At 40.9% G+C, this 25,267-nt stretch overlaps 1 protein-coding gene across 3 annotated transcripts in view; it reads right to left on the bottom strand.

The window, feature by feature from the left end:
• Window positions 1–25,267, bottom strand: part of LOC116037268 (ephrin type-B receptor 1-B) — a 173,564-nt gene that overhangs the window by 4,727 nt on the left and 143,570 nt on the right. For 2 of the 3 annotated variants that reach the window (XR_004101823.2, XM_031281087.2), the window contains exons 10-15: window positions 20,873–21,061; window positions 17,926–18,173; window positions 15,291–15,506; window positions 4,084–4,233; window positions 1,632–1,825; window positions 199–354 (exon numbers count right to left, since the gene is read on the bottom strand). Coding sequence is in view for 2 of the 3 variants with exons in the window: in XM_031281087.2 (XP_031136947.1) it covers window positions 199–354; window positions 1,632–1,825; window positions 4,084–4,233; window positions 15,291–15,506; window positions 17,926–18,173; window positions 20,873–21,061 (1,153 nt within the window). In the remaining variant the exon portion in view is untranslated. The remainder of the gene's footprint in view (window positions 1–198; window positions 355–1,631; window positions 1,826–4,083; window positions 4,234–15,290; window positions 15,507–17,925; window positions 18,174–20,872; window positions 21,062–25,267) is intronic. The other variant, XM_031281088.2, reaches the window with a different exon arrangement.

The raw sequence follows: 25,267 nt of genomic DNA, 5'->3' as shown, positions 1-25,267 counted from the left end.
CCACACTGACTTTGTTATTTTGTCTTACCATACCGGCTTTTATAGTACTTCAAGGCAATCATTCAAAGACTTGAGTCAAATGGGCGCATTCATGCTAAAAATACACACACTTCATGTTGAGTCATTTTACACAAGTGTGCCCATCAAGTGCCATATGGGTTTGGAACTGGTCATTTGCACATGAGCAGGTGAAATTACTCTGAGGTCATTTGAGCCACCAGCTGCAGGGAGGTGAAGCCTGAGTTGAGGAAGTTGTCTCTGTACTGGCTCATTTTGATGGCAGCGAGCCAGTCCTCTACTGAGCTGAATGTGTTGAAGTCAGGTATGGATCTGTCCAACAGTGGCTGAGAAGGCCTGGAGGAGGGAGAGAGAAGGAGGGGGTAAGAGTAGCTAAGTATGGTATAGTAAAGAGCCGGACTTTGATGCAATGTTAAGCAAAGAGGATTTAAAGAGAAGGAGAAAAACTGTGGTTATGGAGTTTCAGTAGGTGTGTGTGAGAAGATGCAAGATGGAGAAGGCGAAAGTGTGCGTGTGTACTGTGTGAATATTGGCTTTGGAAAGCATTCTAACCCCTTCATTTTAACAACATTTTGGTGTGATACACTTTATTTATCTACCTACCTTTTTATCTCTCTATTTATTGAAATGTTTTAAAAGATTAAAAAAAGAGAAAAACTCATAAGAGGAAAACTCCAGTCCTTGAACGCTAAGTGCTGCAACTAGAAAAAATGAAGACACCACTCACTGCCTGGCTGAAACTATCCCTACAATGAAGCATGCTATGGTGATGCTTCTCAGTGTTTGAGTGTTAGGAAACTGGTCATAATTAAAGAAACAGGTAATTGAGTTTAATAAAGGAAGGACCAGGAAGAAAAACGTGCTCCATTGCACAAACTCAAACTCACACAGGGCCAAAAGTTCACCTATCAACATGGCAGCAGCACAAAGACCAAAGCATGCAGCCAAAACAAGTGGCTTCAGGACAAGTCTACGAATGACCCTCAGTGGCCCAGCCAAAGTCTGGAAATTGGAAAGGAAAATCTGTGGAGAAACCTGAAGCCCGCAGTTCACAGAAAGTCCACATCCAATCTGGCCGAACTTGAGAAGATCTTCAAGGAAGAGTGAAAAAAAACAGCCAAAACAAGATGTGCAGAAATAGCAAAATCGTACCCAATAAGATTCAAAACCAATCAAGGCCAATGGTACCTCTACAAAATAACGAATAAACATTCTGAATATCTATGTAAATTAGATGTTTCTGCATGTTTTCATTTTTCTAAAGACATGTTTTGCTCTATCATTATGGGGTAAAAAAAAACAAAAAAACACAAAATGTGGAAAAATTGAACTTTCTAAGCCAATACGGGGGCATGAGTGTGTGGGACACTTAAAAGCAGCAGGCAAAACTAAATCCTGGGGAGGAAAAGTTCAGGTTTGATGCAATCAACAGTAATACATTCATGTTTATTTTATGAGAGGATAAAAAGTAAGCATATGCGTGCTGAGTTTGTACAGACAGCATGTGTAAATAATGCATATGTAAACAGATGAAAAGCATATTTGCGTATACTTAATGTCCATTTCAGGGTAATGCATGTGTCATGTGCTGTTGAAAACAAGTTTTTACTCACACTGCTGGGATGTTGGCTATAGCTTTGAGGCTGGTGGGGTTACGGATCATCTTGTCCAGGGTGCTGACGATGTCAGTGAAGCGGGGTCGTACGTTACGGTCCTTCTGCCAACAGTCCAGCATCAGCTGGTGCAGAGCACTGGGGCAGTCCATAGGCGGCGGCAGACGGTAGTCCTGTTCAATGGCGTTGATCACCTGGAGGAGAAATTGTGAGAAGGGGAAGATGAGGTTACATTATATAATACACTTCATACAGTAATTGCAACTAATTGCTGTCAGTTACAGTGTTTTTCTACCAGCTGGCTGGTTGTCAATAATATACTTCATTAAAAACTAAATACTAATTTGAGTTTGCAGTGACTAATGACATTAAGCATATCCACTCTGTAATCCTGACACGCTCATCCCTGCCTCAACACTGCCCAATACAGACACACTCGCTCTGGTCACTCAAGAGACAGCATTCAGGCTGATGTGCCCTTCTAATGACTCCAGCCAATCATATGCCATTCCTGGAGGACAGCGCAAGGAAAGAGTGTGTCACTGTAGAAAGAAGACACTGGGGAATGGGCAGATTGCATATAATTAACTGTGAAGCACAGACACTTGATACATGTCTTTTAAAGGCTGCACAGGCTATCCAGGCCTTGTTAGAGAGAAGCTACGACTAAGTGTTTCAGGGTAGTCAGAGTTAGAGCGAAGTGTTTTGGAAGAGTTGAAGTGAGTTTGATCAGAACTTGAGGCAAATTTGGAAAAAATGGAAAATATCTAAATATTTAAATCTAAAGAAAAAGTCTAAATATATTAAACCAAAGTAAAAAAAGAAAAAGAAGAAGAAGCTTAATCTGCAACTCTATGAAGCCACTTCTTAGATACTACAAACACTTGAGATTGCCCAGATTGCTGCATTGCACATTGATGGACCTAGCTCTCACCCATATCCTTATATCTATACTGTGTGTAGATGTATTCTTTTCTTAAAAATGCATAGTTGCGAGATAAGGGTCTGGTGTGAAATCAAGTGTAAAAGATACTATCATTAAAAAGAAGAGGCTGCTTTGTAGGTTGCCAACTCCACCCTGGAGTTGAGTGCAACTCAGCACAATCTTGACAAATGGTGCATATGGAGAAGTAGTTATGTGTGTGTGCGTTGTGTGTGTGCGTTGTGTGTGTGTGTGTGTGTGTGTGTGTGTGCGTGGATTAAGCAGCCGGACATGCTGAGCAGTGCCAGTCCTTTTCTCTGCTTTAGTCCCACCAGGCAGTGTTTGCTGCTGGCCCACTGAGGCAACATCTGCTGGGTTGGACGGTCCTTGTGGAGCAGGGTCCATAGAGGCCTGATGGTTGGCTGGTTGTCACACTAAGGGAGCTTAGGAAGAGAGACCTCATAGTATGGGACTATATCCAATGCTTGTGTGTGTTTGTGTTGGTGCCTGTGTGTCTGTGTGTGGACCTTGTCCAAACGGACATGGGGAACAAAGCAGAGCTCTCAGCAATCATTCATTGCTCTCAAAAACTGGCCAGGAAGGAAAGATGATAGTGTGAGACTATGTCCATAATAAGTCTGCTTTCAAAGTCAGAGTCAAGGACATCTTCAGTGATGATGCTATGAGATGGGAGCTGATAAAAAATGAGTGATTTATTACAGCTTCCTCTCTTATGAGTTATCCTTGACCGTCAATCGATGGGGCGAAAAAAAACGTATAACCACATCTGTACGGAAATGGCCTTACTATTAATGAGGCAGTTCAGATTCAAACGTCATGGAGGTTTAGAAAAGGGAAAACACTCAGCTTAGATTTAGCTTTTTATGATCTTTCTTAAAATTTTTATTTCCTAGAAAACTGCTACTTCCTAGAAAAAGGTGCATCTTCAGTGGTGACGCCGTGCTGTACAAGTGAGTGTAACAAAAAGGTCAACACATTATTTGACAATGACACCTTTTTCCTTGTTCTATCAAATAAAACTGCCTTTCTCTCCATAAGTGACGACAGCCCAGTTATCGCTCACTGTCTAATGTTCCGCCCCAACATCCTGTTTCAAAAGGAAATACATCACATTAGGAACGTTATGATATGATTTCATGCAGGGTTCGAGTTATAATCTGAGCTTTGTGGGGTTCGCTAAAATATCGTTAGGGGCGGAGATAAATAAAAATAGGGTTAGAAGCACGTTTGCAGCTTGCAGCACTCTCATCAACAAGCATTAGCTGGTGCAATATTCAACTGCGCACCGGGTGGCTTGGTGGGGAAGTGCAGCCATAATGTTATTCACAAGAGATTATGGTGCGTCGTTCTTTTGGAAAAACTTGTTTCTTTTAGCATTTGTATCTCATAAATGTAAATAATAATAATTACATTGAAAAATGCATTTTTGTTAATTAAAATAATGGGTGCTGGCAATGTATTAGCAACCTGATTTCATGGGTCTTTTCATGTTTACACATGAACACTTACATCCTGGTTGGACATGTCCCAGTAAGGCCTCTCTCCAAATGACATAACTTCCCACATGACGATGCCGTAGCTCCACACGTCACTGGCCGAGGTGAACTTTCTGTAAGCGATGGCTTCTGGTGCTGTCCACCTCACTGGGATCTTCCCACCCTGAGGGAATTAGCAAAGGGGCAGAAGGTGAAATGAAAGATTTGTTTTTAAAACAAAAGAGTTACAAAAACGGTTCATTCTTTTCAGTTGTTCAACACATATAAGTTAGCCATTACCCCCAACACCACGGCGCTTGCCTCAGCTGTAATAATCTAGCTCTTTATCACCCCATCCACCCAGTATCAATCGTCCGGCAGCCAAAAGATTCTGACTCTCTTTCAGCAGTGGCTCCTAACAGTGTTCGTCCTTCACACATCGACCAGCCTCACATTTAGCGTCTCCTCTCCCACAGCTGTGTTTGAATAAAGGAAGATAGGCCCGGGCTTCTGCTCGTACATCGAGCGTGTCTGCCTGTAATTGGGCTACCTGGGCCTCAGGCATGCCACGCGCCCTGTTGACTGAAATTGACAGCTGCTTGTTTAAAATTCCACACACACACACACACACACACACACATATATATATATATATATATATATATATATATATATATATATATATATATATATATATATATATATATACACACAGTTGGGAACAAATGCACAGACATAGACGCACACAAACACCCCCCCCACAGCACCTCCCCTTATATCTGAGTTGAGCTTGCCACCAGTTTACTAATGCCAATTAGCTGAACCTGAGCATTTGCAGATAAGCCGCTGTTGGAAACAAACCCAAACCCAGACCACCCTGTTCCCTGCTCGCTATCTGAGAGCAAAAGAGGGGGAGGGAAGTAGAGAAAGAGACAGAGAGGGAAACAAGAGATTAGTGAAGAGAATGAGAGGCAGAAAATGGTTCTTCTGCGCTGTTTCCATACTGCAGGCGGATGATTGAAATGCATGACAAGAATAATCATGAACAGGTTTACTTGTGTGTATTCCTGTGCTGTAAGTGTGCACAAGTGTGTCTTGTGTAGGTGTTACAGGTCAGTGCTGCGTGGCTCTGCAGAGGTGGAGAGGCTGAGCTCATTAACGGTCACCTCTTTAGGGTGAAAAGAGAGTTAACATCTGACCCTGAAGACTGCTGTCAGGATACACTGCAGGACACAGAGGCAACAACTCAGCTCTCACTGAGCTCTCACCAGCCAGCAGAAAAAAGGCATGAAGCATTGAAGGAATAAGGCAATGGTGCAGTGTGTGGTTGTGCAAGTGTGTAACAGACAGAAAGAAAAAGAGAGAACAAGGAAGAAATAAGGAGAGGAAGAGATCAATAGTCGAATAAAGGCTACCTAAGCCCCAGCGACTTCAATGCTTTTCTCATATCTCAGACCAGTTCATATCTGAATCATTTCATCTAAACTAAGACCCCAGGACACTTCCTCTTGCCCTTCCTTTTGTCTGAGGGCAAATAGAACTACAAATATACAAGCCAAACATCTTCCCTAAGAAAAAAAATAAAAAAAGGTCCAATCCCAATCATCTGTCACTCTGTCAGGGGTAATGCTTAAAGTCAATTATTTTGTTTGGACCAACATACATAAAATGAAAAACGAAGAAATAAACACAGAATTACATGGGAAAAAAAAGCTGCTCCAAGCAAATCGCTGTCTATTGCAGCCTCTCTTTATCATTACCCGCTTACTCCCTCCCTCGCTCTGTACATCTGGTCTCATGCCCCAGGACCCTGTTGGGGATATGAGCCGAGTGTCGCTGGAACAGCGTGAGCAAAGACACAGGCTTTTACAAGAAGCTCCCTTTGCGCCTCCAATAAGACAGACTTTAGTAATAACATTTCCAAGGCGGGTGAGTCAGAGGCAGCTATGCAAACCCTTCAGTAATTACTGCTGTGGGCCAGTGATAGCTCTGCCAAAATCCTGCATCCTGAACAGCCTATGCATACAGGGAAGAAGGCAAAAACATAATAAAAAGCATTTTTGGCTTTTTTTTCTTAAAAAGAGCATTAATACCACAGGGAGTGAGTTGGGGTAGAAGAAGTGATGATGGGAATTGAAATGGATCTAATGTCAACACAAAAGCAGGAGTGCTTTGTGAAGCCTCAAAGCATGGGAAGAGCTCTTTGGTTATGGTATAGTGTGCTGGCTACTGAAAAAGGAACAAGCTGTTTTATGTTTGCCTTGAAGTGAAATATCGCCCCTGAAACAGAATTCAAACAGTCCTATTATCTCGGATAGTTAACTCCAAATTTGTGTAGACGAGCCGGGATGTAGCACAGCCACTGCAGCTGCAGAACATCTAGGCCTTCAGAGGACTAATCTGTAATGATATCAATTGATACTTCACAAAACTCCCTTGATAATAAATAAAGTGGGTGACATACACCCACCCCCTGGTTTGGCAGAGATACTGGATAGGTCTATTTTCTGGTTGATAAATGTTGGCACTGGGAAGAAAAAGCGAGTGGCCACGAGGGTGTGAAAACCTGAAATAAATGTGCCACAAAGATACCTTAGCATATGTCGTCAAAAACTTTTCCCCATTATCCATACTCGGTGATAGCAGCAATTTTGGGATTCTAAATTCTCACATCATGCACGTTAGGGGTGTTGTAATTAATCATGTATTATGCATTGCGATGCAGACGAGTCTGCATCAATGCAGTGAAAGACCATAATCGATTATAGCCTACTGATGCTGGTTGTTGATTTTCCTGTCGCTGCTATTTTTGTTTTTGCCTTTTGTCTGTTGTCTGCTGTGTTCAGACTCTGCTACATTCAGGAAGTGTCTTTTTTAAGAGCAGATACAATAAAAAAGGGGAGTTCATATATATCTGACTGCTTGTATTTGTTAATGAAAACCATGTGTAGTAATACATAATAATTTTGAGGAGGTGACGAACAGATGAGATGGTGATGCATCTTGGTATCGAATCAAATCGTTGACAGGATAATTGTAATCGAATCGTGAGACCAGTGAAGATTCACAACCCTAATGCATGTAGACAACACATCCAGCCATGATTGCACACATCATGCTCATCCAGAACACCTTGAGCGGACACAGGAGTGTGCTGTCAACCTACTGTAATGTCACCAGAATGAGATAACAGTACGGGTTCCACCTGGTTGTGACCGCCTGTGACAGGTGTTGACTGGGGTGACAGCTAGCGACACGTCTGGAGTGCGACTGCAACAGAGATGTGCTGGGACTGTCAGATTCAGAGTGTGTTCCTGTGACAGCCAGGTCCGAAAACATGTGGTGGTCATGTGTGTGCTTACTGGTGTCTGTCATGGTCTCTGGGCCCAATAATTTGTAGACACTGATACACAGGGCAAGGATATGAAACGCCTGTCATGTCTTTGCAGTGGCTTGAGCTATCCATCCACCAATGTGCCAGATACCTTCATGTAGACTCTCAGTGACATGGTGCAGCAAAATGAAGCAAAATCTGGAGCAAATATACCTGTCAGAATACAATGAACAGTCATCACTAACATGCAGCAATGTCACAGATAAGCATACAGTAATTGAAAAAGAACAGTCCAGGTTTTGGTCTTGTTTTTACTCAGTGTTTTCACTTCACAGAAGCTATTTAGAGATTCCAAATCAACTTTCTCCTTCATCTGGAAGACAAATATGTAGATCTCCCTCTCCTTGTCTTTTTCCCCCGCCCCCGTCTCGTTCCCTCTTGTTCTTTGCTTCACTCCTCCAACTTCAGTTATCCATTTCCAAACAATGCACACTCAAATGGACTTGAGCACATTTACTTAGGCTGGGGAGAGTGCTCCATCAACATCCTTTTAATGAAATCCTGAGAGCAACGATCTGCCCTGGATGTCTGCCCAAATAGAATGAGAACGAGAGTGAGAGAGAGAGAGGCCGGGAGAGGAAGAGTAATATTGAGAGATGGGGAGAAAAATAGAACAAGGGAAAAAAAGGGGGTTGGGGTTGGTGACAGAGATGTTGGTTTCTCAGACACCCATGGGAATGTCTGGTGGAGGGTGGAGGGAAAGACACAGTTCTTTCACCATATATACAATGGAGTCATGCAAAACTTGAGGGATGCATTTGCAAGTTTTATTTAGTGTTCCAAAGATCCTAAACAGTTTCACATTAGGCAGGGAACTCTTTGAGGCTGTTTTGTTTTTAGATTTGATTAACAAACAAATTCTGAAAAATGTCTCTATACTGCGTGGGAAGAAAACAGAAGAAAATGAAATAAGACCATACACCCAGAATAGCTTCTCATAATTGCTCTACTTCTGAAAAAAAAGAATCAAGATTAAAATACAAATGCTTCATATCGCCGAGAACCTGCTGCCTGTAGCATTCTGATCCCATTTCAAAAATAATTGCTGCGAGGAACTAAAATCCTGTCAGGTTACAGTATAAATGACAGCACAATACAGCAAGAAAGAAACAGATATTGTACTATTTTAGTGATAAGTTTCTATCCCTGCAAGTGTGCTTATAACTGAGAAAAAGATAATAATGTAACTTGTGCACCACTCCAACTGCATCCAAAAAATCTAAAAGGTAATAAGGCTTTGTAACTTAACAGTGTTACATGTCTCCTATGTCATTAAAACACTGTTCAGGACTTCCTTACTGTTTCTGTACTCTTTATTGTCAAATTTAAATCTTGGTTCAGCTTTCACCATAACAAATAGTGATTATGTAAACCATATTTGTATGCATCATGCATTTCAGCCACAAATACAAAACCTAAATTCAGTGCAGGATACAGCAGTGACATTCATGTCAGCACCAGGTGAGAATTGTGAACTTGAAGACAGTATTTTGTTTCCACCAAATCAACTAAACAACTATTACAGCACCCATATTTTACTGTAATAGCTACAGCTTTGGGCAAACATTAAAGTTTAACAGCTTGTTAGGATTTCTAACTGAATGTGTTCAACCTCACTCACAGAAAACACACAGGGTTTGATATGCCATTCATTGGCTTATTTTAAATCAATCTGGTGCAGCTCCTTTAGACTATTTAGGTTGTTAATGCTTCTCTGGCTTAAATGTAGGTTAAGGCTGTGACAATCGTTTTTATAGCCTTCACGCATACAATGTCATACAGTTGTGACGGGGCCATAGCAATCTTACCCAGCGGATTTCTTTGTGTGTGACGTCTTGAGGTTGTTTGCAATACTTTTGTGTTATTCTTAATTATTTGCAATGCATACAACAGAAATTGCCATATGTATCATCTAGAGCCACACACTGTGATTTTTATGCGTTACTTTTTTGTAAGCTTTTTTTTTCAGTAAGACAATTCAAAAACACATCTGCTCATCAAGTAGTCCTCCACATCTCTGCCATCTGCTGGCACCATCAAATTAATTCAAGCAACCAAGAAACATGCTAATATTAGACAGTGATCTTGGCCCCATGATTTCTTTACAGAATGTGGACAATAGGCGATAGCATTTTTAACAATCTTATCAAACTTCAGCACAAAGTAATGATGACGATGAGGCTAATATTGTTCCTTGTGTTGTTAAAGCTACTGGGAAGGTAGTTATACATTTATGACTATTTTATAACTAACTTATTTTTTAATTTCATTAAATTTAATGAGAACAATATGAGAAAAGCAATGGTCATGTCAGCGCTTTGATTTTGAAGAGCTTAAAAAGCTTCTTATGTGGAAGTTACTGCTTTTGTTAAACAACTAATTAAATCTCCCTTTTGTGACACTACAGACTTCAGTACAGTATTTATATGGAGACAAAAGCCCACCAACAGAGAAGGTATCACTTTTACTGATTTAGTTGTACACAAACAACTTCATTGTGAATCCTGCTCTGATGCAAATGCAGTCCAACAGACACAGATGGCGAATCAATGCCCACCTTATACTGACTCTGGCAAACACGACAGAAGGTATAAATCAAGGTGGGGTGCTTTGAATGGTTGCTCCCTCATTGATGCAGGGAACAAGTATGGATCAGGTTACTTTCTTTCTTCTTTTCAGAGCCTATGCCTCCTACATATTCATATGCATATCCATTCCTGGATATTTTCTGCTGTTACATTTACCCCACGACTGAGGAAATGTAACTCCACAATCTGAATACAATTAGCAAGGAATCTCTGAATTAGTTTCAAATAAAATAACAAACCAGGGTAGGGTAGCATGTTTGGGATTTTGCTGCAATTATGAATGAGCGTGACTGGGGTTCTTTTCCCAGCAGCAGCGACTCTACTGTAGCATGGCAGGACACTCTGGTTTCAGCCTGTGCCTATCTGATCTTTGCGTAGGATGAACTTGCTATTTGCCTAAAATTGGCTGTGATAATGAGATGTTGGGGTGTGTCCTTGCTGTGTGTTGTAATGTATGGACATGGCCAATAGTGAGATGGGTTGTGGCCATCATGGTGATGCCAGTGCCTTAGGGAAGTCCTAGCAACAGCCACAAATGGTTTGCATACAGGGGTTAATGTACAGTATTTTTTACAGGTTTACTGTCTATGTAAATATGGATGTTTGCATACAAATGTGATAAGTCAGAAAGGAAACTTTACTTGCTTTTGGCTAGCTCCATAGGGACATGTTCCCATTTCACTTCTTGTTTACTCAGATACTCTGTCCCTTTAACTTGCAGTGCATAAATATTTCACTACAAGTTGAATAGACAAGCCAAAAAAGTGCATGGGCCTAAAGCCAGAGAGAGAGAGAGAGGGATAGGATACAAATAGAAAACAGACGAATGACAAAAACAACAGCGCGGTCCACCTAGTGTGAGCACTGGAGCGGAGCTAAGAGAATGTCACTCAGGTCACAGGGATTTGACGGATGAGCTTTTTTAACGGCTCTGTGTGACCTCGCCTTTCAACCCCTCTCAGCCCCAATGACACAAACAAAGAAAGGTGCCTAGGGGACATATATGTTATACCCAGGAACACAGCACAAACACACACTTCTAACCACATGCATGCCCACTCAGTCACAAGGTACAGTACACATCGTGTGACATGCAAGGCAGTGACAGCCTGAGGCACAAGCAGAAATTCCTGAACAATACCTGCCCTCCTTGATAGAAAGGGTAACACCACTCTTGTCTAAGCTGTGATAGACTGACTTTCACTCATCCATAAACGCAAAACACACAATAAAACATATGACGCATCACTGATGCAAACAGTTTGACCCATCAGTCTTCATATCTTTACTGAGTACACGTAGGTCATTCCGATGCGTCTTTATGTTGCTCTGGGAAAAGTCTTGAAATGGGAAAGGAAGTGAACAGCTGGAGAAAAAGGGAAGACAAATAAATTGATACTGGGATGGATGGCTCCTTCAATAGATGGATTAGTGAAAAAAGAGAGTAATGTGATAGTCTTCTCGGTTTGCCGGGTGTTACAAAATCAATCCTCTTCTTTGTCAGGTAAGCATGGTGACTCACATCCCACCTGGACTTGTGATAATGCTCCTATAAGCTACTTCTTAAAAAAACATGCAACCATGTATATGTAATCAGGCAGTGATGCAAATAAAAATACAAGAAAGCCACAGCTTCAATGAAACAATCTTTAAAGTCTCCCTCCAATCAAAAATGTGTTTTTCATATGTTTATGTCTCCTACAATGTCAGACCGTGACTATACTGACTTGTATCTGTGCACAGTTTGTCACTAGAGAGTTGTTTTCACATTCCTCTACTGAAGGTGGAGATGCCTGTGCACTTCCCTGAAATCTGAGATTCAAACGTATCCCGGGCAAGCTCGATTAGGTACGTCACAAATGCATAAACCAATCTCTGTTTAATACGGGAAACACTATTCGACGGGGCAACGATTTCGACACAACACCGGCAAAGAAACCTGAAGCCTCCAGCGCATTGTCGAGTGGACTGTCAGTACACAGAGGGACAACACACTGTCATAGTAGCTGTCAGCCACTGCCAGTTACAAGCTAGCAAGCTAATAAACAACATAAATAAATAAAAGATCCTAACTACAGTTACCATTCTGATGCGTCTGCTAGTCGCCGATTTTAGTGCACAACAGACTCGTCATCAGTCTGACTGACACCGGGTTAAGACAGGACGCTGAAACTCTAGTTGCACATTGTGAGCCCTCCTCTGTTTCTAGCAATCTTGATGCACACTGCTCTTTCACCGATCAACCAGAAACTAGAATGTAGTCAACGCACAAGTCTCAACATAACGCGGGCATGGGCAGCGGTGGTGGGCGGGGCAAGGCCAGATTCATAATTTCCCAATGAGGGAGAAAGCGTAGATGTGTTTCCAGCCCCTTTCAGAGTTTAAAAAACCCCCCAAAAAAACATGGAAAACCATGTTAAACAAAATATGAATCATAACAGTATTTTTACATACTTTAAAAATGTTTTTGGAAAGGGACTTTAAAGTCTTTCAATTAATTTGCACACATCACCTTAGCAAGACCAGTGCAGACCAAGTATTGTCCCGTGAGCCTAATTAATCATGATTTTGGTTAGCAGCCAACAGAGAGGGAGGACAGCCCCCTTCTGTCTGAAACCTCCACAACATTGCTCCAGAGTGAACCCACATCCAGGGTTAACACAATTACCAGCATGTCCCCCCAACCATACATCCAGCATCACACCACAGGCACTGTAATTGGTGTGCCTCGAATTGCAGGGAAAAATTAGAAAAGCAGTAGAGGGAAAGAGGTGATTAATTTGCTGGAGGAGGAGGTCGATGGTGATTTAAATCACTGCATGTCAGCACAATTTAATTTCCCGGATTCCCTCGGCCTTGTCAGCCACGCCAGCCTTGCTCGCTGATTGGTTAGCGTCAGGTCATAGCTGAAGAAGTCAAGGAGTGAAGGGCACCGCGCATAGCTTAATTATAGTATAGGACCCTGTCCGGGACCCACCCCCCTCCACGTTTGTTTACATGTTCCCCTGAAAACAGGGGATGAGGGCTCAGGAGGACAGGTGACATGAAAGTCTGGGGCAACATCAGCTAAGTCTTCACAAACTGTCCTCATACGTCAGCTAATCTCTTAAGACTTTAACAGTCATACTGACGGACTCTCATTATGTGATATGAATAACACTGTTCTCTTGACTTGGAAGGAACAAAAATAGTAATAGAACTGAAGATTTCACCTGGATGCTTATGTTAATAAGGCGGCACTCAGTATGAACGTGAAGCACAGCCAAAGCTTTGATGTGCTTGTTTAAAAAAAAAAAAAAACTCACACCATCAAAAAAACATCACAACAGCTCCCCAGGTTCAAACTTCAAACCTCCCCTGCTCTATTGACTCTGCAGATAATGCCCTCAAGGAGACTTTGTTTGCATTAAACAACATCAAAATGCCGATTTCAATCTATAATCCAATCCCCAGCTTTTACACCCTGTTTTATTAGCAAGCTCAGCGGCGCAGACAACAGAGATGCTGCTCCTCTTTGTTGCTAAATAAGTACCGTTCAGCAAGGTTTACCTACAGGGGTCAAGCATACAAAGCAAGCTATTCCTGGGGAACAATTAGCTCTCAGCCATGCCAATGTGAGGTCACATCTCCTCTGGTCCTTCTGACACTTCCTGTTCACACCTTGGCAACCCCCACCTGCCAAACATATGCATGTGTGTTTTTGCATATAACGTTAAAAATCGAAAGGTTTCTACCTAAGCTTAGCCACAAAGGAGGACATAAAATAGAAGTTTATTCACCTATATTTAGATGTAAACTAGACTTTTATCATCCTGAGAACGCTTTTTTCATACCTAGGTAGCAATGACACAGTCTATTTGACTGTATGCTTTTGATCTCAAGATTTGCATGTGTTAAAATACCTCTGATACTAATCCTAAAATAGGCCCTTTTTATAGCATAATATAATCATATTTATTCATAATATATACAGTACTGCTACCACAATTCTGTACATTCACAGTGTATACAATGAATCCTTGTCAGAGAGAGCTTTATGAGAGTTTTCTTTTATGAAACAAGCAAAATCTCTCCTCCCAGGTTAGACTGGCAGAATAGTTTTGTGTAGGGCCACTGGAGGCTGGTGACCCAAAATAAGAGGACAGGTAAAATACAGGACATGGTGCAATGACTTGCAAAATAAATGGGGATTGCAAAATTGTTTGGCTATTGTTAGCACATTTATATTTTAAGTATATTCAACTTACAATATAAGTAAAATAAAAACTTCTACATTTAGGTTAAATAATATAGAAGCATGCTCTTTATCCTCTATTGGCCAGTTTTGCTTGCAGAGGACTTTACTGTCTACAAAATACACGCAACAACACATTGGCAGAAAAACAAGTTAATTTGCACCAAAGTCTCAAAGCAGAGTCAATGAGGTGATACTAGACACATGCGCATGGGCCCACACACACCCACACAAACACACACATGCCTGTGTGCATGTATACATCATCGCTTATATGCGCTCTCACTCTCACACACACACACACACACACACACACACACACACACACACACACACACACACACACACTCAAAAAAAACACATGCACAACCTCAGGCATGCTGGGAGTCCTAATGACCTGCTCCGTGTGTTTGCAAGGGTGTAAGAGTGTGTTTTGAATTAGGAAGAGGAGAGGCAGAAGATGAACTAACGATGGCTGCTAATAATTACAGATCTGTAGTGTGGAGGAGTTAATGAGCAGCCAAAGCCTCCCATGATGCCCCAGTAATAATGAATGAGGAGTGAGAGAGAGGAGGGAGGGGGTGGTAGCTGTCAGTTTGAAAGGCCGCAATGCCCTTTGGTTTCTCTGCACTCTGGGCATGTCAACGAGAGAGGAGCCTTCCCAGAGGAGGCTTGCCTCCACACTAATGAAGATGTGACAGACCTCCAGTCCGTGACTTGCAGAGTATAGGAAAGAAGAGGAAGGCGGATGAGGAAGACGGACAGCTAATATGAAATGAAAGGCACTGAAAAGGTGAAAGGTTGCCAAGACCTTCAAAAAGAATGAGACAGCGTCACATAGAAGCAACACTGATTAGACTGATAGGTGATGGTTTTTCAGAATGTTTTGATTGCTGTACATATCAATAACAAATTGACTGGACACTTAAAAAGATACATTACATGTAGATAAAAAAACTGGATGAGTAAAATAAATGATGTTACCCATGGTCCTTAAAAGAAAAGTTCAACATTAAAGTACTTACTAGAGAGCTGGTGTAGCTGGGATCAGAGGTGTCATCCTGTAGGTAGCGTGACAGGCCAAAGTCAGACACTTTACACACCAGGTTGCTGTTGACCAGAATGTTTCGTGCAGCCAGGTCACGGTGGACGTAGTTCATTTCTGAGAGATATTTCATCCCAGCTGAGATCCCACGCATCATCCCCACTAACTGGATCACTGTGAACTGACCATCATTTTGCTACAGGACAGAGAGAAAACAAATAAAAGTGGTTATTTAGATATTATCGTTGGCACGATTCACATAAATGAGAATAGCTGGAGGATAGAGAGATGTCAGCAAATTCTGATATTACTGCTTTTAAAAAGGTAATGACCTAATTATGTGGATTCTTCACTGAATCACAGATACGATGTTGACTGAAAATTTCAGGCTTGAATGTACAGTATGTACTGTTAAATACTGTACATACTGCCTCACTCTCTATTTCGGAAATATCAGAGCAAAATAAATTAAATGTTTGTGCTCTTTTATGACATATTTTACAGACAACAGTACACTTGATGTCTTCAGAAAGGCTGCCCAGTGGGACTCTCCTCCAGAATTATAAAGACCCTATAGTATGTCATTATTACCACAGCCTAAACTATGTTTACTCATACAGTGCTAATGGGATAAGATCTGTTGTCAGACCTGGCATGTACATAGGAAACAAGTAGGCTTATCTACCTGCTTTTCCCATCTATTTTAGGTTGGAGAAACCTTTTTTTCATTTTTTTCCCTGCCACTCATTTGAAATCGTTTGTTGTTTACACTTTGCCATTACAAAATCAAATCCTCCTAATATCCAGAGGAGAAGTAGAGTTGCATTAGAAAAGCAAAATGGATTCTTAAGCCAATCGTGCTCATTTTAAGTGTTAGAGCATTACTCCATTCAGGCATGCAGGCATCCATCTCTTCAACATCCACGCATGGTGCCACTACCTCTGTGCGAATGCTCTGAGGAGCAAGCTTTGAACCCCCAAAACACAGTAACAAATAAGAGGGTAAGGGAGATCGATGGAAACACAAGTCGGATGTGGCGGTTAGCAAAGCCAACTTCAAAGAGCCCCTTTAAACCAACCCTAGATCAAAGTGGAATAGAACTCCAATCCATGAGATTGAATGAGGAAAAAGCGAGTTGAATATTGATTAAGCTGTATGTCTGCTCAATCCTGACTATAAAAGAAAGAGTGAAAAGTCCATTAACAGCTCCAGCCATTAATAGAGCTAGCTAGTGGACATTTTCAAAAAAAAAATCATTAAAAATGATTGAAATCATGTTCATTTTCATGAAACATATTCTCTGTTGCCACAAGATAGGTTTAGAAGGCTCATTCTAATTTGTATTAGGAGGGATTCTTAGCATGGACTCCTTTTCTGAGACTGTTTAACAATTAATTTCCAATTAGCTTCTCAGTTCCATAATGCAAGCTTTCTGTTCAACTCCTGAACAGGACTTTTGATCACCCCATATGCAGTGCTGAGGAGTAACTAGTTAAATGTAACGGCATTGCGTAATTTAATTACAAAATAAAGGTGACTGTAATCCATTACAGTTACTGGGAAAGAATGTGTAATTAAATTACAGTTACCTATTAAAATGCTTATGATTATATTGGGGGTTACATCTGAATATTTTCTGTAAAAAGCTAGGCTATATGTTGAATAATATTCATTTTGTTGCTTTGCATGTGTTTTTTTATGTGCACAATGTCTTCTTTTGCCATTTCCAGCCACAGGCGTTTAGTAAAGTTTAATGCTATTCTGATACTTTCGATTGGTTCTACTGTTTGAATTTGCAGCGCCACCCGTCTAACAGTTTAATTGCATCTCAAGCTATCTGAGAGTTGCCACCTTGGCTGCGGATAAAAACATGTTCCAGTGCTGGACATATAAAAAATATTTCATTCAAAAATCTGAGAAGGGTTCGAACATAACCACAATGCAAAGAATGTTTGCCAGTGGTCAAAATGCAATCGACGTCGAAAACGTTGATGTCCAACCTCAGGAAACATCTGCAGGTATATAAGTCAAGTTAGCTTACAGCAACTGCAAGCAGCATTAAATAAAGTAGGGAAGACATGCCTACGTTTCTGTGTGACACACCGGGCTTCTAATGTGTACTCTAGCACCATATTTAGCTTGGTGCATATCCAGTAGACTTTTTTTGTTTTGTTATCATTTTAAATCTGTGACCTCAGAATGATCTCATATTAAAAAGAGGTGCTGAAGTCTGACTTTGTGGTGGCTGTTCTTCAAAATAAAATTATTATAATCTTAATTCATGTGATCGAGGATTTTAAAAGGAGTTTGACGGTAGTCAGTGTTGAGTACTGCTGTAAGGGTAACACTGCCAGGTTTAAACATTTGCAAATGATAAACAGTTGAAAACAGTCATTGGAAATGTAGAAAAGTAATCAAAAAGTAATTAAATGTAATAATTTACATTACTTTGATGAAGTAATTGAAATAGTTACACTACTAAACTACTTTAAACAGGGTAACTTGTAATTGATAACCTATTACATTTCTGAAGTCAGCTTCCCAACACTGCCCATATAACTGTTTGCAACTTTGTAAGACATAGTACATGTATGTGTCCACAACAATTACTCACCCTGAGGAAGGAGTCAAGTGCGCCATTCTCCATAAACTCTGTAACGATCATGACCGGCCGGCTTTTTGTGACTACACCCTCCAGACGGATTATGTTTGGGTGGTCGAACTGGCCCATGATTGACGCCTCAGACAGGAAGTCCCGCCTCTGCTTCTCCACGTAGCCAGCCTTCAGGGTCTTGATGGCAACATAGATCTCCCTCTTACCAGGCAACTTTAAACGGCCCTTGTACACCTCCCCAAATTCACCTAAAGGGGAGACAGTGGTTGCTCTTTCAAAAATGATAACTGATCTACTTTTGTCTGATCAAAAAGTGATCACACAAAAATGAGTAGAGTTGATGAGATCTAAATTTATTCATCTATCAAGCGTATTTACATCCCATGTCCCTTGGCAGAAATTACAGATCTTCATTTAGTCTTTATCAAACATGCTGAGTGTTGTCCAATACTCCTCTAGTGCTGTTCCTTTGTGATATTCTTAACAGTGTGGCTCCTCTGACTCACACGATTAATCTTTCCTAAAAGCTGGCCAAGTGTCTTCGTATTCCCCGATCATAAAATAACAGGACAAGGACTACCTGGTAAATATCTGGAAGCCGTTTGATTAATTATCACCATCTTGGTGTCCTGCAGAGACACCACACAGTGAAATCAACAAAAACGGAAATCGTTAATTAGTAAGTCCCCTTGCATCCTTACCCCTATCCTATCTCTGTCACTTCCTCACACCTAGCTTGCTGAGTAGGCCAGTTTGCAGCAGCTATTCCAGGCCCAGTCTCATTACTAAAGGTATTTAGCCTCTGTAGGAACCAACACATACGGTTTCAGCATGTCCTTCTTGCTGTAAAAAAAAAAAAAAGTGTGTCCTGTCCCAAGGAAAAGTCATGTTGGAGACACATGGACATACTAACCTGAAGCTGTTTCAGCTTCCAGATGGTTGGAATTTACTTCAAAGTAGAGGTCGACCGATAGTGGATTTTACCGATACCGATAGCTAGGTTGGGCCGTATTTGCCGATAACCGATTAATCGACCGATAGTATTTATAACTTATACAGTTGACAAAATACATACATTGTTTCAAAAAAAGTCCAGACGCTTTTGCCAATAATGAAAATAATAATGTCATATTTATTGATATTACACCCACAGCAATGCTACACAAGCATGTGTGTTGTCTAAAACAGTTCTCCTACATATTTGGAGTCATCCAGTACAAAAATAAACATAATGAGCATTATAATTCATATAAAGGACAAACTATTTACATTTCTTCAAAAAATGCCCAAATGTATGCCAAATCTCAAAACAGTGACGCCATTCTTCTCTGTAGAACGGTTTAGACAGACGATCTCTGACCTGGAGGGATCTATCTTTCCCACTATACTCTTTGTTCTTGCTTGGATGCCCATATAAGGCGTAATGTGTGACGGACCTGCCTTCCCATTGGTTGAAAACATAAACAAAGGCATCATGGGAGATTCCCTTGTCGGTAGCACCTACTGTCTATGGGTAGCACGGAGTTAGCGGCAGAAATGACCGAAAACGTGATGAATTATGGACATCAAGTGGATAAATCTTGGATGTAACAGTTTGGATTTAATGCTCAACAACCCCGAAAAAAGGCACAAGTTCCAGGCTGGATAGAAAATCACCTGTAGAGGCTAGAAAGACACCAAAGACACCCCCGTGACGGCTAACTCGTTAGCTTTTAGCTGCAGCAATAAGTAAGTCTCTATGTTTAACTGTTACTAAATTATCTAAATATGAATCAGAGGTGGCGTTTGGGATCGTGGACGATCCTTTAGGGTTCTGATTCTGACATTTGGGTCGGACTTGCGTTTATTTTTGTCAGTGTTTTAACCGCTTGAGGTAAGTTAGCATACTACTAATGTTTAGCGTCATCTCAGCCTCGAAAGCAAACAAACATACTGTTGTGCTGTTCTTTCTCTACTAATGCAGCATCTATTCAACAAATTAATAACTTTATAATGATATGACAAAATGTACTGTATACATACCTTTTTGCTGTCGATGCTTTAAATGCGCATCTGATGTCAGCCTTCTCCGCACAGCATGTGCTCTCCGTGCAGCGCGCAGTAATACGTGTCGAAAATAAACAACACGAGGCATCAGTGATAGTTTTTTTTTTTCGCCTCTAGAGGCCTATTGTAATGCATGATGCCAGCAGACCCTTCTCAGCTCTCGCGTACTGTGTAATGAATGACAGCGCGCGCTTCTCAGCCGCTCCAGCAACGGACGCAACCATCGGTATGGATTTTTATAGATTAGATAAAAATAGATAATAGATAATAGATTTTTGTCATTCATTGGTTTTGCCGATTAATCGGCACCGATAGTTGATTGGTGGAACTATCGGTGCCGATTAATCGGCAAAACCGATGAATCGGTCGACCTCTACTTCAAAGCAATTAGCCCCAAATAACCAGTTCATCAATTTTAATAGACATTTTAAAAATACATATAAAGACAAGGAAACAAGGACAGAAAACAGAAAATGTCTCTACCTATTTTACATGTAAGGTAAATGAAAGGGGCAAGGTAGAACATGTTAGTGAGCAACACTAATAGGGTGCAAAAACAGAGAAGCGCAGGGAATAAGCTGCAAGGCTTGAGTTATTTCTAATGCCATTAGGTCCCAGGGTATCTGGCCTATATGCTGCTCGCACTCTTGACATGTTCCCATCTGATGTGGCTGCCCAAAGGGCTGGGCTTTACCACCTTGAACAGATGCAGGCTACACTTGTTTGCACACAAGCACACAGACATTCACATGTAACATACAGAAATACATGAACATATAGCAATTCAGATTCACCTTTCATACACATGCATGCACAAGTGCACACACAAGTGCACACACACACACACACACACACACACACACACACAGGCAGATTGCTCCATAGCATCCATTCTCCATACCTGCGCCGATGACCTCCTCGATCTTGACAGTGGAGACGTCAATCTCCTTGGCGAATTCTCGCACAGCTTCGTTGGGGTCTTCGTAGGTAAAGGGATCAATGTAGATCTTCATCCCCGGGGAGCCTGAGAAGTGGGTCGGGCAGCCCAGTGGGGAGGGGCAGTTAGACATGTCGGCTCGCAAAGAGAGTTCTAGAACAACCAAAGTGCTCAATGAGCTTTCCAGAAAAAGACACCGTTCTTTTTTTGTTTCTTTGGCTAATGTCTAGTCTTAACAATTGATGAATGCAATTGCCCTTCAAGTTGGAGCTTAATGTAGGTCACAGTGTGACACAGCATTACTTACAATCACTTAACGTTCTTAACTTAGGGCTGGGCAATATATCGATATTATAACGATATATGAGGCTAGATATCGTCTTAAATTTTGGATATTGTGTTGCCTTTTCCTGGTTTTAAAGGCTGCATTACAGTAAAGTGATGTTATTTTTTGAACTTACCAGGCGGTTCTAGCTGTTCTATTATTTGCCTTTACCCACTTAGTCATTATATGCACATTACTGATGATTATTTATCAAAAATCTCATTTTGTAAATATTTTGTGAAGGCACCCATACTCAACCCTACAATTTCGCCGCAATATCAACATTGATGTATTTGGTCAAAAATATTTGATATTCTCCATATCGCCCAGCTCTATCTTAACTGTTGTAAATGATGATGACTCCATTTGCTCTGTGGTCCTGCTCAGAGAGAGGCAAGAGCACTACAGAATGCAAATGAATATTATTGCATATTGCACACATTAAATAGTATAGGTGGATTATTGCAGGCGCAGCCTCATTTACGAAAAGAGCAGACAAACAAAATGGTGGTTCGATGATTCAGTATTTGGAAGGGGGAAAAAGACCATAAAAAAAACAGAGAGAGAGAAAAATGAAGGGATAGAGGGAGGGATGACACTATGTAGAAAGAGTAAATGTAGACAGATTTCTTTTTCCTTTTATCCCTTACCCTAGCAGTCCCTGCTCTGTGATAGTGGTAGAACCAATTTCCCCACCGCCTTTTCCTGTAGGAACTCATAAAGAGATAAAACCACTGCACTATCAACTAGCTCTTTATGCTGTTCTGCAATAGGTGACTCAGTTCAAAGACTGGAGATGTCTGCAAACGGAGGAGAGATTTTCAGTGTTGACAGGCCGGGCGGGCGGGGAGGAGTGCCCCCCAAAAAAACACTTGTAAACAAATTCAATACACGCTGCCACAAGACGGACATTACGGCGAGCAAGCAGACGTCAAATCACCATTTCTGCAGTGACACCCAAGGGCAGCCCTCATTCTCAGAGCTGTTTAGTCAAAACCTTGGCAGCCATGATTGGAATAAACCCATCTCCATCAAGTCAATTTGTGCCTGCTTATATGCATAAGCCACATGGAGAGAGGGAGGGGTCTCAAGGGACATGAGGAGGATAAGGTCTGGTCTTGGAGGGATCAAGGTGCCTCACCTCGCTCTTGACTAGAAGCTGATTCTGGTTACCGCACTAATTGCCTTGAACCCTGTCTGTGTGAACGTAATTGCTCATTAGAGATTCCATACAGATTGGATTCAAGTTAATCCATCAGAGTGTTTACAGCTTTGCTTTCAATAAAGTCATTCTATTTGCAAGAGTCGCAAAGCTGCTCACACAGCAGTTCCACTGGGTGGGACTCTAAATCTCAGCAGGGAGCAGATACAACAAAAAACATATGAGAACACATTATCTCATACACACATGCGCACACGTCTATGTACACGTACACCCATTACTTTCTAATTCACAGTCCAGACCCCATGTTCATATATTATTTAAAATGCAAACAGTTTATCTCTCTCCCTCCCTCTGGTACAGCCCTGGTTAACTGGACTCATCTTTTTATGGCCATCAGATAAAAAATGGATTCATGCTTTAATATTTCATAGGCCCTTCATTTGAGTGTATGAAGCAAATCCAAACGCCAGTTCTATTTTTACCCAACATATAAAACAACAAGCCTGGCTGCTGCAATGATTCATGGGCATATAACATATACCATAACTTCATACCCTTTTCAATTAGATGGCCGCATATAACATAAATGTCACAAATGGACAAACTAATTTGAATTCATTTGAATTAATAAATAGAAACAAATTCCCGAGGCTGTGACACAATTGCTAAAATGGTTAAGGGTATTTAGTTGACCGGAATTATAACTCACAGTTTACTGCACTGCACTTAACCATGTTATTTTCACCAGTGTCCAGCATTTAGCCTGTTATTAGTCTGCCCTGCTCGTTTACTGAATGGCCCTAATGTATCCACAAATCAACTGCATGGCAGTAATGCTCACATTAATCTATTACTGGCTATGGGTACAATAGAATTACTTCTACTACACAGAATTTACTTATTTCCTAAAGACAAACGGCAAAGTCGGTAAGTGACACAGTAGCTCCATAAATGCTCATCTTTTAAAGTTAAATCAATTCTTTCATATGTTAGTCTTTCACCAAAGATTATTCTAATTCCTTTTGCCTGACAATATTTGTAACTTGGCCATTTCAGTATATAATAATTATATGTTTTATGTGATTATCTTGGAAAATGAACGTACACAATTGAAGGACACCGTACGCCTTTAGTGGATACAGTCCCATTTCATGTCGGCCCGAGATGCACATTAATCTATTCCGTGGCTCTGTGAATATAATGAGTTGAGTTTATTTCCTGAACACAAACTAATTATCCATGGTTTGATGTCAGAAAATCATTTGTCAGACACACACTGCAACCTATTAGCATGGAAATCACAGAGGGGGTCTCAAAATTGTATGGGCTTAACAGTCACATTGGTAGAGATGTAGAATGAAAGAAAGATACAATTCTGATCAGCAAAAAAAAAAAGGGTTTTTACCTATAATACATAGGATGATAAAGGGCAATGACAAATGTCATAATATTCTACGGATCAGGGATGTGCACAGGTACGGGCTATTGTTGCCCGGGCAACAGCCCATTTGCCCTGATTGGCTCAGCTGCCCCTCTGGAGAAAGAGCCTAAAGAAACTTTTTCTTTCTTCTTTTTATTTTTTATTGTTGCATCAATACGATAACCCCATTATTAGCAAAGTTACTACAAAATAAATTGCCATATCATTAAATCTTGTGTTCATTGATTTTGCCTTCAGAGATGACCTCTGCCCCCAGTCACGTGACATTGTTTATATTCTTTTTTTTTTAAGATTATTTTTCCCCTTTATTTGAAAGTGGATAGACATGAAAGGGGGAGAGAGATGGGGGGATGACATGCAGCAAAGGACAGCAGGTTGGATTCGAACCCTGCGCCGCTGCAGGACTCAGCCAACATGGGGTGAACGCTCTTACTGGGTGAGCTAGAGGCCTCCCCGACGTTGTTTATATGCTTACACACGGAGCACTGCATATGAAAGGGAAAGCCTGTCTGCCTTCACGTGAGTTTTTAAAGTTATGGAGATAATGACAAATGCCCTGTGAATAGTTTTAAAAAAAAAATCCACTTGAGCTTCGAATAATGTGCAGCTTCAGCTTGCAACGTTTGCATCACGTCGCGCGGCATTACCTAATGTTAACGTATAATGCTAAGTTATCAACAAAAGCTAATGACAGCCTATGTAGCAGCAGCAGGCTAATGTAGCTACGTAACGTCCGTTACATTAGTGTGCACTCTGTAGAGAAGAGAGAGGCTAAGGAATGTGATGGTTTGGGCTCTTGAATCATGTTAGATTATACATTGTTGACAGTCAATATTTTACGTGAATTTAAAACCAACAATCAGATGTAACGTTAGTGAAAGCTGATATGAGTCGACTTAACTTAATTTGTTACTATATGATGAATTAATGTCCCAATTGGTTAATAAACTTTGCACGTCGCTGCTACGGATGCTTACCGAGTCTGTGTATGCCTTAGCTTATTCACTGAATTCACATTTATGAATGCAGTATGCAGTGGCAAGAAAAAAGAAACAACTGAAGTATAAACATATTTGGTAATTTTGCTTCCCATATCCCATTCTAGTTCAGTGTGAGCTCCAGATGCTGAAGCACAAACAACAGCTGAAGCTACGGAGCAACAAACAGGGATTGAACATTAGTGATTTCAAGATGTGTTGGTAGTCATACGCAGAGAAGCATTAGGGCCTACAGTAAACAGCTTAGAAATGTCTGGCTGTTAATTTGCTGGTGTTGACTAGTTGTTGATATGTGGAAAAGAGTAAAAAGGAATAGATGCAGTGAGAAAAATTGTAAATGCTGTGAAGCAGCGAGTTGTGTATAATATGCTGGGATAAACGCTGGTGATGCGCTGATGTTCGCAATTAAAAGAAAAGAAAAATGATCCAG

This window comes from Sander lucioperca, chromosome 9 (genome assembly GCF_008315115.2).
Source record: "Sander lucioperca isolate FBNREF2018 chromosome 9, SLUC_FBN_1.2, whole genome shotgun sequence".
NCBI lineage: Eukaryota > Metazoa > Chordata > Actinopteri > Perciformes > Percidae > Sander > Sander lucioperca.
Note: the sequence above shows the minus strand (reverse complement) of the source record. Positions and strands in the feature narration are given on the sequence as shown.